The sequence below is a fragment of the Vulpes vulpes genome, chromosome 8, assembly GCF_048418805.1.
Source record: "Vulpes vulpes isolate BD-2025 chromosome 8, VulVul3, whole genome shotgun sequence".
In the NCBI taxonomy this organism is placed as follows: Eukaryota; Metazoa; Chordata; class Mammalia; order Carnivora; family Canidae; genus Vulpes; species Vulpes vulpes.
The window spans coordinates 11345710-11361623 of NC_132787.1; the positions used below are offsets into that span (position 1 = coordinate 11345710).

At 35.6% G+C, this 15914-nt stretch overlaps 1 protein-coding gene across 2 annotated transcripts; it reads left to right on the plus strand.

The window, feature by feature from the left end:
• The first annotated feature begins 8 nt into the window (after window positions 1–8).
• ZCRB1 (zinc finger CCHC-type and RNA binding motif containing 1) lies at window positions 9–15420 on the plus strand. Of its 2 annotated transcripts, XM_026000142.2 has the most exons (8): window positions 9–148; window positions 1442–1527; window positions 3759–3787; window positions 9951–10062; window positions 10407–10514; window positions 13716–13828; window positions 13929–14004; window positions 14793–15420. In XM_026000142.2, the coding sequence occupies exons 2-8, from the start codon at window positions 1444–1446 to the stop codon at window positions 14922–14924; spliced, it is 654 nt and encodes a 217-aa protein (XP_025855927.1). In that variant the 5' UTR covers window positions 9–148; window positions 1442–1443; the 3' UTR covers window positions 14925–15420. The 2 variants fall into 2 exon arrangements, with proteins under 2 accessions (XP_025855927.1, XP_072621656.1); XM_072765555.1 differs by lacking the exon at window positions 1442–1527 and having other exon boundaries at window positions 14–148.
• The last annotated feature ends 494 nt before the right edge of the window (window positions 15421–15914 follow it).

Genomic DNA, 15914 nt, shown 5'->3' on the forward strand with positions numbered 1-15914 from the left:
CTGTCGCTGCCTTCTAGTCCCCCGCGGCTGACCCCTCCCAGGACCCGTGATGCCGAGGCCCCGGCGGGGGACGAGGAAGAGTCCGGGTTGAGCCCCAGCTGAGGTCGAGGGCTCGCGCTCTAGTCTCCCGGGCCCGCCCCACCTGAAGGTAAACGCCTCCTCAGCTGCGGCCTTCCTCTCAGACCCGGCGGCGAAAACGGTTTGCCCCCCGCCCCCGCCCCCCTTTCTGCTCCGGGCCGCGTCACGCTGCCCGCCCTCGCGGTCCTCACCCGCACGGCTAACGCAGAGTCCCACATGGGAAACTTTTAAGGCGCTGAAGTTCTGTGAAAAATTCCCGTGAAACATCCCAAGCCGTCTCCCGGTTACTCCGCGAATCGGCATGTCTTTCAGTCAAGACCTCGCCGTTCGTGATGGCCCATACCCCCCGCCTCAGATACACACCACACAGGCTTTTTTTATCTATTTTTTCTTTTAAGATTTTATTCGTGAGAGACACACACAGAGAGAAGCAGAGACACAGGCAGAGGGAGAAGCAGGCTCCACGCAGGGAGCCCGACGCGGGACTCGATCCCGGGTCCCCAGGGTCACGCCCTGGGCTGAGGGCAGGTGCTAAACCGCTGCGCCACTCAGGGATTCCCACACACACACACACAAGCTTTTTAAATGGAAATGTGAACCTTGTCGAGTACGCTAGAACCTTCACGGATAACCTGCCTTGTAAAATACGCTGTAAAAAATAATTATAAACTATACGTTTGTGAACCGAAAAGGCACACACAGGTCAGTATCTTTCAAGGCATGGAAGGAATCCTATTCATATAGTAGAATGTCTCTTGGTTATTTACCAATAATATGCAAAATCGGTGATTTGAAAGAACTTTGCATCACTAAAAAAAAAAAAAAAAAGAGGCTAGAACTTTCTCTTAACACTACTGCAAAGAAAAAAAATATTAAAACAACCCCAAAAGTACCCCAAACCAAAGCATGAGTGAAAGTGAGCGGTTAAGGTTCTTTCTGAGCTAGCAGGCTCTTCCTAATGTGGTAGGCAAGGTATGAAAAGTTTTCAAAAGCACTTTTTTGCTCCCAGCCTGAGGGAAGGTTAAGCAAGGCCTCAGAATTTTTTATTCATGTTTAAAACTAATTCTAAAAAAAAATTTAAAAATAAAATAAATAAAACTAATTGTGCCTTCATACCATCATCCAGCACTGTAATGGTTAAGGACAACTTGAAAGAAGGACCAGAAAGCTCTTTTTTAAAGTGATATCTGGGGGAAAGAAATTTCCTAATTCACCCGGCTGGAGTAATTGTTTTTAATCCTAAAATGTGAGGACTTTGGTGTATTAAATCTGGCATATTTAAGTTAAGGATTGTCTACATTGGTTTTGCTTGGAATGAAATATATCTTGTTTAAATTGCTTCTGGGTTTGTTTTCCTTTTTAGAAATGAGTGGTGGATTGGCCCCAAGTAAAAGCACAGTGTATGTATCCAACTTGCCCTTTTCCTTGACCAACAATGACTTATACCGGGTAAGTAGCTTTTAGTACAGTTGTCTACTGAATTCTCTATTTGAGGTACAGATGTATCTTAAGCAAACAGTACTCTGGCAAAATTCTTAATTGAGCCATCGATAGCAAAAACCTCCATTGTGAGTAGCCTGGGTGGCTCAGCGGTTTAGCGCCGCCTTCGGCTCAGGGAATGATCCTGGAGACCTGGGATCAAGTCCCACAGTCCGGCTCCCTGCATGGAGCCTGCTTCTCCCTCCGCCTGTGTCTCTGCCTCTCTCTCTCTCTCTTTCTCATGAATAAATAAATAAAATCTTTAAAAAAAACAACAAACCTCTATTGCAAACATAAGTTTAAAAAGAAAAGGACAGTTTTGTAATATCCAAAAAGAGTTTACAGTGCTTTCATAGAGAATAGCAAATTCTTTATAAACACAGAAGACACAGCTAGCATAATGAAGTTATACGAAGAAAAACTTGTGATGGGCTGATTTTTCCTGCTTGCTTGGTTTTTTTTAAACTGGTAGGGTAGGGGTTTTGGAGGAAAGGGCTGATAAAAGCAAACAAATCCCTTTACTAAGTAACCCTCAAATTCTGAAAGAATATTTTAATATATACATATGGCAGAAACTTAACGTTTAATGTTTTCAATTCAGGATAGGGATAAAGGGGAGGGGGGCAATATAACATCTTTCACCCTTTTACCTTACAGAGAACAAAATTTCCTGCTGCCACTGTCCTGCAGATTAGTGGTTGAGAGGAACTGGAAGGAATGACGTGAATCCTTCCTTCCAAGTGTGCCCCCTTCTCTCTGCTTCTTTGGGTAGATGTCAAATTCAGGATGCTGCATAGGTGACACATAGTATTTGATTAATTACTCAATTGAGATAGCCTGAGTCTCACAGAAGAACCAGAGAAAATGAACTTCAGCTTCTTTCTTTGTATCAAAATAGAGATGTCTGTATTTATTGAACACTTACCATATGCTGAGCATTCTTAGAGGTACTAGGAACACATCAGTGAACAAAAAGATGAAAATCCATCTTGGCATTCATCACATAGCAAGATAAAACAATGTGACATATAAAAAAAGCCAGCTTTTTTGAATATTAACGCTAAGATGCTAGATGCTAAGGAGAAAAAATAAAGGAGGTTATTAAGTGTCAGGTTGGGAATGGAGGTAAAATTTTACATGAACTGTCTAAAGCCCTTATTGAGAAGGCAACTTTTGAATAAAGACCTAAAGGAAGTAAGAGATACCTCTGTACATGTCTGGGGGAAAAGCATGTCAGACACAGAGTAAATCAAGTGGAGAAAAGAGGAAGGGCAGTCAGAGGGAGGCAGGCCTACACACAGGTGCCTTGTGGGGCCTACAAAGATAGATAGTAAAGAATATGAATGAGAAGCCATTAGAAGGTGTTACACAGAAGACTCTTGGGGTTCAAGATTCAGTGTTGCTAACATTGCTGTCGAGTTATACTACATTCCAGCATTACACTACCTAATCATAAAACTCAATTTTTTATTATGTATATTAATATTTCTGAATGACCTTCCTAAGACATAAACAATTACCATATAGGTAGTGGCTGGAAACAGAAATAGATGAGATTACTTAGGTTGAAGATTTAGAAGTAAAAGGGAAGATAGGGCCAGCCATAAAGAACCACCAATGTATTAAGGGTAGACAGAAGAAGGGAGACTGATGGGAATGGATTTTATTACAGAAGCTTTTTTGTTTTATGTTTTGTTTTATAAGTGGTCTAAGGATCTGTCTTCTGAAACAGTGATCACTTGATGGAGTTGGCTAGGAATAATGACATTCCACAATACTGATACTTGAAGCATGTGGTTTCTCTGGGGCCGTGGTGGGGTTGGGTTGATAATTGCCATGGATATACCACAGGAACAGCAGCTGTACAGTGTATATGCCTTCAATCTACCACACATAAGGAGTGGGATTTTTTCCCTCTGTTTACATTCTTTTGTTAGAAATTTAGAAATTGGGGCAGATACCTATGACTCCAATAACAAAGATATGAATATTCTAGTCACTAAAAAATATATATATATATATATATATATATATATATATATACATATATATATATCTTCTAGGGCCTGCTTTAAGGAATAAAGGCTAAAATTTTTCACAAGCTTTAACAAAGAATGTGGTCAGTTTATACAACCTGAAAATTTAATGTTTCTTATGATTTAAAATTAAGTTGTAAATTATGATGTGATCTTTTGTTTCAGATATTTTCCAAATATGGCAAAGTTGTAAAGTAAGTATTCATATCAAGTTTTGAAACCTCATTTAAAAGTTTATCTGAATTTACTTCTCCATTCTTTCAAAGATTTTATTATTTTTCAATAAAACAGATATTTGATATAACAAAGAAAAATACTACTGTTAACATTTTTGTCGGTCATTTTTCTGAATATATAAACATGTATAGACAATTTTTTTTAAAGAGTCAATTCTATACATGCAATTTTGTCTTTTTTTAACTGACATTATACCATAAACACCATGTACTTGAAAGATACATCCTCATATCTAATTTCATGATATGCCTTTATATACCATAATTTATTTAAATAAATTTTTACCATATTACTAAGAACTAAAACCGACTTTGCTATCCAATATAAAACATAAATTAAAGGTTCTGATTAGATACATACTTTGGTTATTAGGTGTGTTATCAAGTATATCATAAGTGGATTTCATTTGTCAAGTAAAGAGAATGTAAAGAGAACAAATGTTATGATGCATGTAACATGCAAAGTGCTTATGCAAAGTGCTGATAAATAGAAAACATTCTCCTTTCATAGAAGATTTAGAGATCATTGGAAAGACTGGAAACATACAGAAATGGTAGGGTTGATATCATTTGGGGCTGAGAGTTAACGAAAGGATAAAAGGAACTTCTTATATTTAATTTGCTATTTTAAATCAATCATGGACCTATATTATGGGGCAAAGAAGTAAAAGCAAGGTATTATTGCCTTTTTAAATTTTTTTTTTAATTTTATTTATTTATGATAGTCATACAGAGAGAAAGAGAGAGGCAGAGACACAGGCAGAGGGAGAAGCAGGCTCCATGCGCCGGGAGCCTGATGTGGGATTCGATCCCGGGTCTCCAGGATCGCGCCCTGGGCCAAAGGCAGGCGCCAAACCGCTGTGCCACCCAGGGATCCCTATTATTGCCTTTCTAACTATCTTATAACCAATATATATTCTGGTATAAGTTTTAAATTGTATTTATAATCCTAAGAATTTAGAGCATATTTATCTTGGCCAGTCAGGATTTTTTCTAGCTTTGGATAAATGGTAAGAAAATCACCAAAAATGCTTCTAGGTAAATTTTTGGGTCTTCAGAATTTTGAACAGTCATTATTACCCATCAAAGCACTAATAATGATATGTAACAATAGGCACATAAATATGCTAGGTGTCATTCTAATCTTACATGTATTACTTCATTAACTTCTCACAACTACCTTTTAAGGTAAAATACTATTATTATCCTAATATTATAAATAACAAAACTAAACCACACATTAAACTTAAATATATTGCAGTTAGTGGTGACAAGATTTGAAATCCAACAGTTTGATTTCAGAGCCTGCTCCCTTAATCATACCATTACCCTTTCTTGGTTTTTCTCATCTGTCAGAATCTCTGAATTAATTTCCATACAAACATATAAGTATAAATCACAAGAATGCTATAAAGTGAAAGACAAGATTGTGTCAGGTTTGATCCGGTTGATAGTGAAATGAAATAGGCCAAGGCAAAGGTGGGTTGAGGCAAGTTTTTTAATGGAAGTGCTCTCGGAGCCAGGTTCCAGGGCCCCCAAGGGAGTAAGACTGGGGAGGTTGTGGGTGAGGATAATACAGGAAGGTTTTTATAGGGAAGGATAGGGTGGCGCCGGTATAGGGTGATAGCTGCTTATGTCTGTATATGGTATGGGGCTAGGTAAGGTTCAGTTTCTGTTTCCTGCATAGGTCCTGTTTTCCCATGATGATGTGTCCTTGGGTGGCCTCTGCTAGTGGCAGGAAAGTCCTGAGGCGAGGGTGACAAGATGGAGGGTCTGCCGCCATTTTGTTGGTGCCTCCCAATCTTTTTTGATCCCCCCGGGCCAACAATAAGCACCTTTAAACAGGGAAGACATGATCTAGTCTGGATAGTCAGAATAGGCTTACCTAAATCAGTATCCTCTGAATTGAAACCTAAAGGCTAAGTAAGAGTTAAATAGGTAAAAAAAATGGGAAGAACATTTTAGGTAGAGGGGATAGCTTGTGCAAAGGCCCTGGGGCAAGAGAAGATAAAGTGAAATCAAGAAACAGAAGGCCAGTATAACTAGAGATGAATAAACGACAGAAAGCAAGCACAAAATGGGTCTAGAAACAGAAGCAGTTTCCTAATCTTGCTGCTTGGCCATGTTACAAGATATTTGATTTTCATCCTAAGAATACCGGGAATTCACTGCTATAGAATTTTAAATGAGGGAAGAACATGACTTGAATTTTTAGAAGCTTATTCTGGTTTCAATGTAGAGATTAGATTAGAGGCAAACAAGGGTGGATGCTGGCAGACCAGTCAAAAAGCTATCATCATAGCCTGAGGCGAAATGTACACTAAGATGGTATAGGTAGAGAAGTAGACCCAGGACAGATTTGAGAGATGGTCAGATGATCAGTAGGCTTTAAAATGGATAATACTTAATGATGTACTTTGTATGTAAGGGTTGTGTGAATGAGAAAGGGGTGTTCTGTATGACACTCAGGTTTCCCAGAATAGTGTCTGTTTCAGATTATGTCTTTAAATGAGTACATCCCCTACCAGAGACTTGGGAGTCATCCTAGATTTGTACTTACAAATCTCTGGTGTAATTATGTTTTCTGTTACCATAGAAGATGTTTCTATCAAAGTCGTGTATTGTCATTGGTTTATAGGTCTCTTTATCTCTAGACTCTAAGCTTTTTTTCTGCAGGTAAAAAAAAAAAAAAAGGTAAAAACTTTAATTATCAGTGCTTAGTGCCTGGGCTTGAGGCTAATGGAGTGACTGATTACATAAACAAACAAATAGATTCACTTTTTTGAGAAGCCAGTTTCCCATCTGTATCTGTCTCTTTGTTTTAACATACTGAGCTAGGCATAATAGAGATTACAGAGGCAACCTTAAAGGAATTTATATTAAAATGGTCAGATGAGGTATTATTTATACATAAACAGATTTCAGTAGAGACTAGCAGAAAAGAAGAGAAATTATTTCCTGTTGAAGATGTTAGAGAACTGACATGTTCTGAGCTCTGAAGAATGGGTAAAGTTGTGATGGGCAAAGATTAATAATTGAAAGAAGATTGAGGCCATGTTGAATGGAGGCACCAATTTGGAGAAGTACAGACCATGCTTCATGAACATTGAGTAGTTTGTTGTTGCTAGACCTCAGAGTTTGAGAGTGAGAAGTACTGAAAGATGAGGGAAGAGGGACCCAAGTCATAAAGGATATTGGTTCAAGACCAAAGAATAGGCAAATTGAAGAACCAAAGATTTTTGAGAAGAGTGACATGATTTTATTTACTCCATAAATAGAGACTCTCTCAGTAGCATGAGAGCATTAACATCAGGGGAACAAGTAAGAATACACTGTTAAGAATACACTGTTGGAACAACAGTGCCATTGTGGACAAGAAAAGCTGTGGTAATGAAAAAAGATAAGAGACATCATTAATTGAGAATGAGGTTAGAAAGCTAACACTTCTGAAATAGTACTTTAGAAATAAAATGATTAATGACTTTGACTGACCTTCACAAATATCACTAAAATTCAAAAAGTTAAAGTAATGATTCACATTTCTTTGAAAATTGGTTGAAAACTTTCCTTCATATTCTCAACTGTGGTGACTCTAAACAAGTTTGTCAAGTGCTTCCTTCCTGGAACTAAGCCCAATGAATAAACAGGTTCAGTCTTCTAAGAAACTAAACTATGTTGCCCATTTTCCCATAAATTATTTCAACTTATGTTTCCTTTTTGAATGAGAAAAGTTATCCCTTTTCTTAATATAGTAGCATCTTTTTACCAGTTTAATTACAGTGATTATTTAAGTACCTATACCTAACTCCAATTAAGATAAATTTTAATGTGAAATATGTTAAAATATGTTTACTTGTGTCCTCTTGTCTGTTTTCCTTTTAATTCAGGTTTTAGAAAATTATGCTTTGTCTTGAATGTTGTCTTTTTTTTTTTTTTACTATTTGAAAATAACTGCAAATTTAGAAAAAGTTGCAGAAATAGTAAAGAACATCAAAATATCCTTTACCCATATTCACCTGTTGGTAACATTTTACCCCATTTACTTTATCATGTGCCCTCTCCTCATGCGTGTTTGTGTGTGTGTATGCACGTGTATATGTATGTATTTGTATACACACACACACACAGTTTGTTTTTGTGAATTATTTGAGGGTAAGCTACAAACATCATTGCCCTTCAATAGGCAATACTTTAGTATGTATTTCCTAAAAATAGGGTTGTGTATTACATAATCACAGTGTGGTTATCAAATTCATAAATTTATATTGATAAAATACTTTTATTGAATCAATCATTTATGTTCCAGTTTTGTCAGCTGACCTAATAATGTTCCATATAGAATTTTTCCCCTCTAGTACAGTCTAGAGTTAGGTATTGATTTTAAATATCCTATCTTTTTAGCCCCCTTTAATCTGGAACCCTTATAAAGAATGTAGCTCTCCTTCCCCCTCCCCCCCCATTTTGTGTTTTCTTAATATTGCCTCTTGATTACATTGGGGTTTTATGTACTCTTGGCTGGTGACTGTATTTGGTGATGTTGTATTCTGAGGGTTTCATGTCTGGATTCATACAGTGTCCACGTTTCCCTCATTACCAGTCAACGTGTTGACCAATTTCTCTACTATATACCTTTTCCCCTTTGAAAGTAATAAATGGTGAGAAACACTTTTAAGACAATGTAAATATCTTATTCCACATAAGAATTTCATTTTATACAAAAAAAATTTTCCTTTTATTTAAAAGATTTACTTATTTATTTTTAGAGTGAGAGCAGAGGGAGAAGGGAGCAGGGAAGAGGAAGAGAGAGAATCTTAAGCAGGCTCCACACCCAGTGCAGAGCCCAGTGCAGGGTCATCTGACAGCCCTGAGATCATGACCTGAGCCAAAATCAAGAGTCAGACACTTAACCAACTAAGTCACCCAGGCGCCCAAAGATTTCATTTTATTTTATTTTTTATTTTTATTTTTTTTAGATTTCATTTTAGATGTAGTATTTGTTCGTCAACAAATCATCATCTTGCCTGATCCAATTTTACTATGATTGTTTGCAAATGGTGATTTTCCAACTCTAGCACTTTCCTTGACATTCTTTTGTAAGCAAAAACCACCCCTTTACCCCCATTTATTTATTAATGATACGGACTTACAATTCCTACTTCTTTCTGTGGTTTATAATACATTATTGTATTTAATTATTTTGGTTCTCAAATTGTCCTAGATTTGGCTAATGAGAATTTCTTTAAGCTGGCTTCTGTACTCCTGTGCCATACACCTTTTTTTTTAAAGATGTTCCAAGTTAATCACGTACCTACCCTATCCCAGCCTTGGAATCAACCATTTCTCTGACGAGCCCTGTCAAACATTGATTTTTAAACTACATTTAATGACGTATGATGAGCAAGCGTCACAAGGACAAGGGATGTATAAGGGGTGAAGAGAAAGAATAGGCTCTGTGCTATTATCATCATCCCTATCACTTAGGTACCTTGGATGATATGAGTAAGAAACACAGAACTAGAGATTCTTATAGGTAATAAGGATTAAGGAGTGCACTTGCTGTGATGAACACCAGGTATTGTATGAAACTGCTGAATCACTATATTGTACACCTGAAACTAATACTACACTGTATGTTAACTAACTGGAATTTAAGTTAAAACTTTACAAAGAGAATATTAAGAATATATTTAGATTCTAAAGTCTAGGAAAAAAAGTAAATCATTTTACTTTTTGTGTAGAAAAGAATACCTCAGTTTTGTTTTTTTCTGCAGAGTGAGGACATTAGTGGAAAAGAGGACTTATATTTACTCTTCAAGATTTTGTTGTCTTTGTAATCTCTTTACTTCATCCTTCAACCTCTGATTAATGTTTGATTTTTCACGTACTCCTATCATAGCTGTGCTCACTTTTGTTAAATTAGTATCACATTTTCTCATTTCCATTCTTCTTGATATCCCATGACTTTGAAGAAATAGTTGATTTGTCAACTGTATTGATTTCTCTTATTCTATAAATGTTTTGCTAACCTTTTTGGGAACACTTGAATTTTCCAAGTATTTATTAACATCTGTTTTATTTATTCCTGCCTCATTTTTAACTGGCTATTTGTTTATGCTTTAAGGGTTACTATAATGAAAGATAAAGATACCAGGAAGAGTAAAGGGGTTGCATTTATTTTATTTTTGGATAAAGACTCTGCACTAAACTGTACCAGGGCAATAAACAACAAACAGGTAAGCTATTCATTCCCAACGAGATTTTTAATTCAAAAGCCTTTGTGCTTATCCAGGCCAAAAATGTGGGGATGCAGTGGATTATCAAGTCATGGATATCAGTAGACTTTGAGGGTATTTAATTTAAAAGAGATCAAAACTATATTGGTTCCCAAAACACTGACAGAACCTCAGGAATAAGAATCTATTCTACAGGGTGTGATTTGTCCTACCTGACTAGGCAATTGCTAAAGTAATCTAAAATAAAATGAAATTGAAAGTTTAAGGAAATGGAATCTAGTTAACTGTAGTTTTGTTTCAATGAAATACATCCTTCTGCATTTATACATTTTTCTCTGGTTTAGTTATTTGGTAGAGTGATAAAAGCAAGCATTGCTATTGACAATGGAAGAGCGGCTGAGTTTATCCGAAGACGAAACTACTTTGATAAATCTAAGTGTTATGAATGTGGGGTAAGTATACCTAAAACTTAATGTAATTTTCCATCGTTTATTTGGAAACTAAATAATTTTTCACATCAGCGTTTTATTTGTGCTCTCTAAAACTTCTGGCTGGCTAAAACCAGATTATAAAAGTTGTTTTACTTTGGGACTCTCAACTCCTCTAAGTAAACGCCATTGAAATGTAATATGTAAAGATAACCTGAGTTAGCTAATATAGAGTGGTGGTGTCTCCAGTTTCTAAATCTTTGAAAACGATTAACCTAAAAAGGACTAGACTAATTAATTATTATCTTGGAAGATTTAGTGACCCATAAATTTTCGGGTTAATGGGGTATTGCTCATGCCTGTAACAGTCTGCCTATGTTTAAGCATCACAGTTAAACATAAACATTATATGATCGACTTATCCTGGTTAGGATAATGTGTTTTAAAAGCTATCTTTTTTTCTGTTAATACTGCTAATGTTTGTAACTGAACTATCCCCAAATTTTCTTAACCTGGTTCTTACACTTTATCATTACCAGTTTAAACTTTTGGTGATTAGGAAAAATATATAGCCACTGAACAGTTTTGCCCAAGGCCCTTAATCATTATGGTATCAAAAGAACCATCAGTCTGAGACTCGCTTTTGTCAGTTTCCAACATGCCTCTATAAAGCACTTAGAAAACAGGGTCAAAAGGTATTAAGAGGAGCTGGGGAGAGGATTCTAAGAGACATTTTACTGGCTACAAAATCAAATAAAGATACAAAGAAATGGGGTCATTTCCTTCACTGCCACCCTCTACCTCTTACTCCCTGAAACGATCTATAAACAGACGGGTAGATGGATGGTGCATTCTGTCAATTCCTGTGATTCTAACACTCCTTAAGATAACGGTTTAGAAACTGTGTTCCAGGGCAGCCCCGGTGGCGCAGCGGTTTAGCGCCGCCTGCAGCCCAGGGCGAGATCCTGGAGACCCAGAATCGAGTCCCGCGTTGGGCTCCCTGCATGGAGCCTGCTTCTCCCTCTGCCTGTGTCTCTGCCTCTCTCTCTCTCTGCATCTCTATGAATAAATAAATAAAATCTTAAAAATAAAAAAAATAAAAAATAAAGGGTATAGAGCCTTATTAAAAAAAAAAAAAGAAAAACTGTTCCAGAGTTCTGTTTTGTTTTAAAAAAAAAAAAAAAAAAGGAGGGGATCACTGGGTGGCTCAGCGGTTTAGCGCCACCTTTGGCCCAGGATGTGATCCTGGAGACCCGCAATCAAGTCCCACTTCGGGCTCCCTGCATGGAGCCTGCTTCTCCCTCTGCCTGTGTCTCTGCCTCTCTCTTTCTCTCTCTCTCTCTCTCTGTGTCTCTCATGAATAAATAAAATCTTTAAAAAAAAAAAAGGGAATGGAAGAGTAGTTATGGTCAGATAGATTAGTATGTATTCTCATATTCACAGTAAATAACATTATCTAAGAAATCTTGGATGTATCTATTAATCTGCAGTTTTAGTTTATGGATCCGTAAATTTGTTATACTTTATACATTTTTATATGTTTAAATTCCTACCATCCCCAAAATATGTTTGCATTTATTTAGCCTGGTTTTCCCTTAAGTTACTTCATTGTAAAACTATTTTTATATATGAAATATGTTGACATTATTCCAAAAACAGTTTAGAAAATGCTGTGTAAGTGCATTCGCTTAGCAGTTCATTAACATTAACATCTCTTAGGTTCAGCCATGTCCCCAGTATCGCGGTCTGATACTTTCTAAAATATACTTGAAAAACGTGATTATTTTTCTCTTCTATTGTCTAATCCTAGTTCAGTCTCTCCCCACACCCTTACTCTTACATATTATTCTTCAGTGTATTTAATGAGCTAATGTTCAGATTATAGTTCATTGTCTCATGTTTTACAACTGAACCGTGTTATGGCTCATTATAATTTATGACTAGTCCAGCCATAAGTATAATTCTAATTAGTCTAGTAGCCAAATTAAAAAAAAGAAACAGGCAAAAATTAATAATATCTTTTGTTATCATAACCCAGTATATATCCAAAGTATTATAATTAGAACATGTAATTAATATTTTCAAAAATTAAGGTATTTTACATTCTTTTTTTCTTCTTGTCCTAAAATCCAGGATGTATTTCACCCTTACAGTGCATATCAATTCAGACAATTTCTCAGTAGTCACAAGAGAATTACAGTTAGTGGCTACCATAAATGGACAGTGCAGGTATAATCTAGATATGAAAGGAAGAAAATGAAATTAATAAGAAAAGTGAGGAAGACTTTAAATTTTACTTTTTTAAAAAAGATCTATTTATTTGAGAGAGAAAAGGGGGGTAGAAAGAAAGGGAGAGTGTATCTTAAGCAGACTCCGTGCTGAGCATGGAGCCCAACAAGAGGCTTGATCTTACGACCCTGAGATATAACCTGAGCCAAAACCAAGAGTTAGATGCTTAACCAACTGTGCCACCCAAGCACCTTCCTTTTTTTTATTTAAAAAAAAAAAAAAGATTTATTTATTTGAGAGGGAGAGAGTCCATTTGTTTTTTAAATGATGTTAAGCAACATCATAGGGCAGCCTGGGTGGCTCAGCGGGTTAACGCCATCTCTGGCCCAGGGAGTGATCCTGGAGACCCTAAATCAAGTCCCGTGTCGGGCTCCCTGCATGGAGCCTGCTTTTCCCTCTGCCTGTGTCTCTCATAAATAAACAAATAAAATCTTTAAAAATAAATAAATAGTAACATGTTAAAAGTTAACAGGAAAGTTTTGTCCCTATCTTGTCAAATAATAACTTAAAATGTTTACATTTAACATGGGTGGTCCATTTAAATTTAGAATTGTTTTATACCGGAATCTTGAGATTTAAAATGTTTGAAGGCACTGGGTGTTGCACTATATGTTGGCAAATCGAACTTCAATAAAAAATATTTATATAAAAAAAATACATAAAATGTTTGAAGGAAGAATACTTTTGTTCTTAGTGAAACTACAGAAATATTCCCTATTGTTAAGGTAGCTTATTGGGGGTTATAATATCATAATCTCTTTCTTTTAAACATCAAAGTGATAGGTTTTGTTAATTTTTTCTTCATGTATATTCCCACTGTGACAGTATTCTTTTTTTTAAGTTCTAGAACCTTCAGCCTTAGGGACCAGGCAAGTCTCTGTTAATAACACAACAAACACAGCTTTTTTTCTTTCCTTTTTTAACATGAAACAAAAGGAAAGTGGACACTTAAGTTATGCCTGTCCTAAAAATATGCTTGGAGAACGAGAACCTCCAAAGAAAAAAGAGAAAAAGAAAAAAAAGAAAATTCCTGAGCCAGAAGAAGAAATGTATGTATATCTACTCTTAGTAAATAGATTATTGTATTGTTTGTGCCTTTTCCCTATTGCTCAAGTACATTCTGATTTTTTTTTTTTTTTAATAATTTAGTGAAGAAGTAGAAGAAAGTGAAGATGAAGGGGAAGATCCTGCTCTTGACAGTCTTAGTCAGGCAATAGCTTTCCAGGTATTAAACAGTTCTTTTAATAATGCCATAGTTGCTTTGGGTTAGTCGTCTTCTATTTCTTGCTTATTACTTTATTGATCATCTCATGTTAATCTTGGTCTCTCCTCTTTACCATTTTAGGAGACAGGCTGTTTCTCTAAGGTCTTTAGAGCAGTGTAATAGAAAAATCCCATTGGCTCTCTCTAATTTTAAGAGCCCTACAACATTTTTAATATGTTAAATTGATTTCATTATGGAATTGAACAGAAATATTTGATTAAAGTGAATTTAGCCAAACAGAGATCTTATTAAATCAAAAGATATGTTCTAACTGAAACTTCACTTTAAAACAAAGCCAAAATCCTATATTTGGCCATTAAAGATCCTAATACAAGTATATGAAAGATTTTTGAAAAAGGCCATGTAATCTCCTAATTTTCTATAAAGTTATTTTAATGTTTGTAGTCGATAAAGTACAAACACATACATTAACTTCCTTTTCCTTTTATTTAACTAACGTATTTTATATAACATTCCCACTTCCAACCTAAATGGCAAGTCGGCATCATTTCTTGTACCTGTTAATTAGTAGATGTTGCCTAGAGTAATGTTGAGTAACAGTGAAACTGGGACACAAGTTGGGAGGGATGAGGGATTAAGAGGAGTGGATGAAGTAGAAAATTGTCTGTATGGGCTGGAGGGGGATGTATTGGTATTTATGGTGTGTTTTTGCCATGTTTTGAATCAACGCACTATAAATAATATTAAACAGATTCCTGGTTTTGTTTGTTTTCTGAATCACATTACAGCAAGCCAAAATTGAAGAAGAACAAAAAAAATGGAAACCCAGTTCAGGGGGTCCCTCAACATCAGATGATTCAAGACGCCCAAGGATAAAGAAAAGCACATATTTCAGTGATGAGGAAGAACTGAGTGATTAAAATTATATTTAATATGTAAATATCATTAAACATTTTTTTTTAAATCTTAGAGTTCGAAGTTCAGTTGGGACTAAAGACTAATTTTAGAATTTGAGCATAAAGAACACTTACTTAGTACCAAATAATTTTTTTACTATAAAGTAGGTTCATAGGAAATTGAAAATAATTTAAAAGTATCATGTTTCTATCTTGCCTGAGCAGAGTAATAAAGATCAAGATTTGCTAGTAACCGTTAATCTTAAAACCAGTTCACTTGAATTAAAAAGAAATCTTAATACTATCATAGTATTGCTGTTGTCATCCCAAGATAAAAGATATTAAAAAGGTATGTTTGAGAAGCTCATTATAAAAGTTTATTCGTGTCTGATTGGTTTACATGAAGACATTTGAAATAAATTTCATCTTTAGGACAAAAACTTCATGAAGACTGGAAAATGCTAACTGATTTATTGTTGTTAAATGTTAATAAAATTTTCAAGAGAATTTTGTTTTTAAATGTGGGTGTTTTGCCATCTTATTTCTTTTAGCTTTATCCCAACCTGGATACATCATAATTACCCATAAAATACAAAGTAAAGTAGCTTTCAAAGGCTTATACCCAAACATCGATCATTCGTCTGGTGCAACTTTGGCACCAAGTTCCAGTCACCAGAAGTTAATAACTTTTTTAGCTGTTTCTTTTCATTTGTACATATATATTGCTATAGGAAAAACATATATTTCTGCCACTTAATTCATAAAGGGGAAAGGGGAGATTTTTCACTCTCCTACCCCTACCCTCCTCCATCTTCTCAATATGGCTATGTTAAAATTTTTGGTTAAAAAAAATAATAATAAAAATTTAAAAAATAAAATTTTTGGTTAAATCCATATTTATTGTTTTTCTTTTATGACCATGTAAATACTGCCTACCTCTGAGGCAATGAATGTGCTGAGATTACATTTTTGTAGAGTTAAGAATTGCCTCATTTTTTCCTTTATTATATTTCT

What these genes read in the sequence shown, in the direction of transcription:
- ZCRB1 (XM_026000142.2), top strand. Translation starts at nt 1,444, where the DNA reads ATGAGTGGTGGATTGGCCCCAAGTAAAAGCACAGTGTATGTATCCAAC. An exon ending in GGGCAATAAACAACAAACAG is followed by an intron (nt 10,063 to 10,406) that starts GTAAGCTATTCA and finishes TCTCTGGTTTAG; the next exon opens with TTATTTGGTAGAGTGATAAA. An exon ending in CCTGAGCCAGAAGAAGAAAT is followed by an intron (nt 13,829 to 13,928) that starts GTATGTATATCT and finishes TTAATAATTTAG; the next exon opens with TGAAGAAGTAGAAGAAAGTG.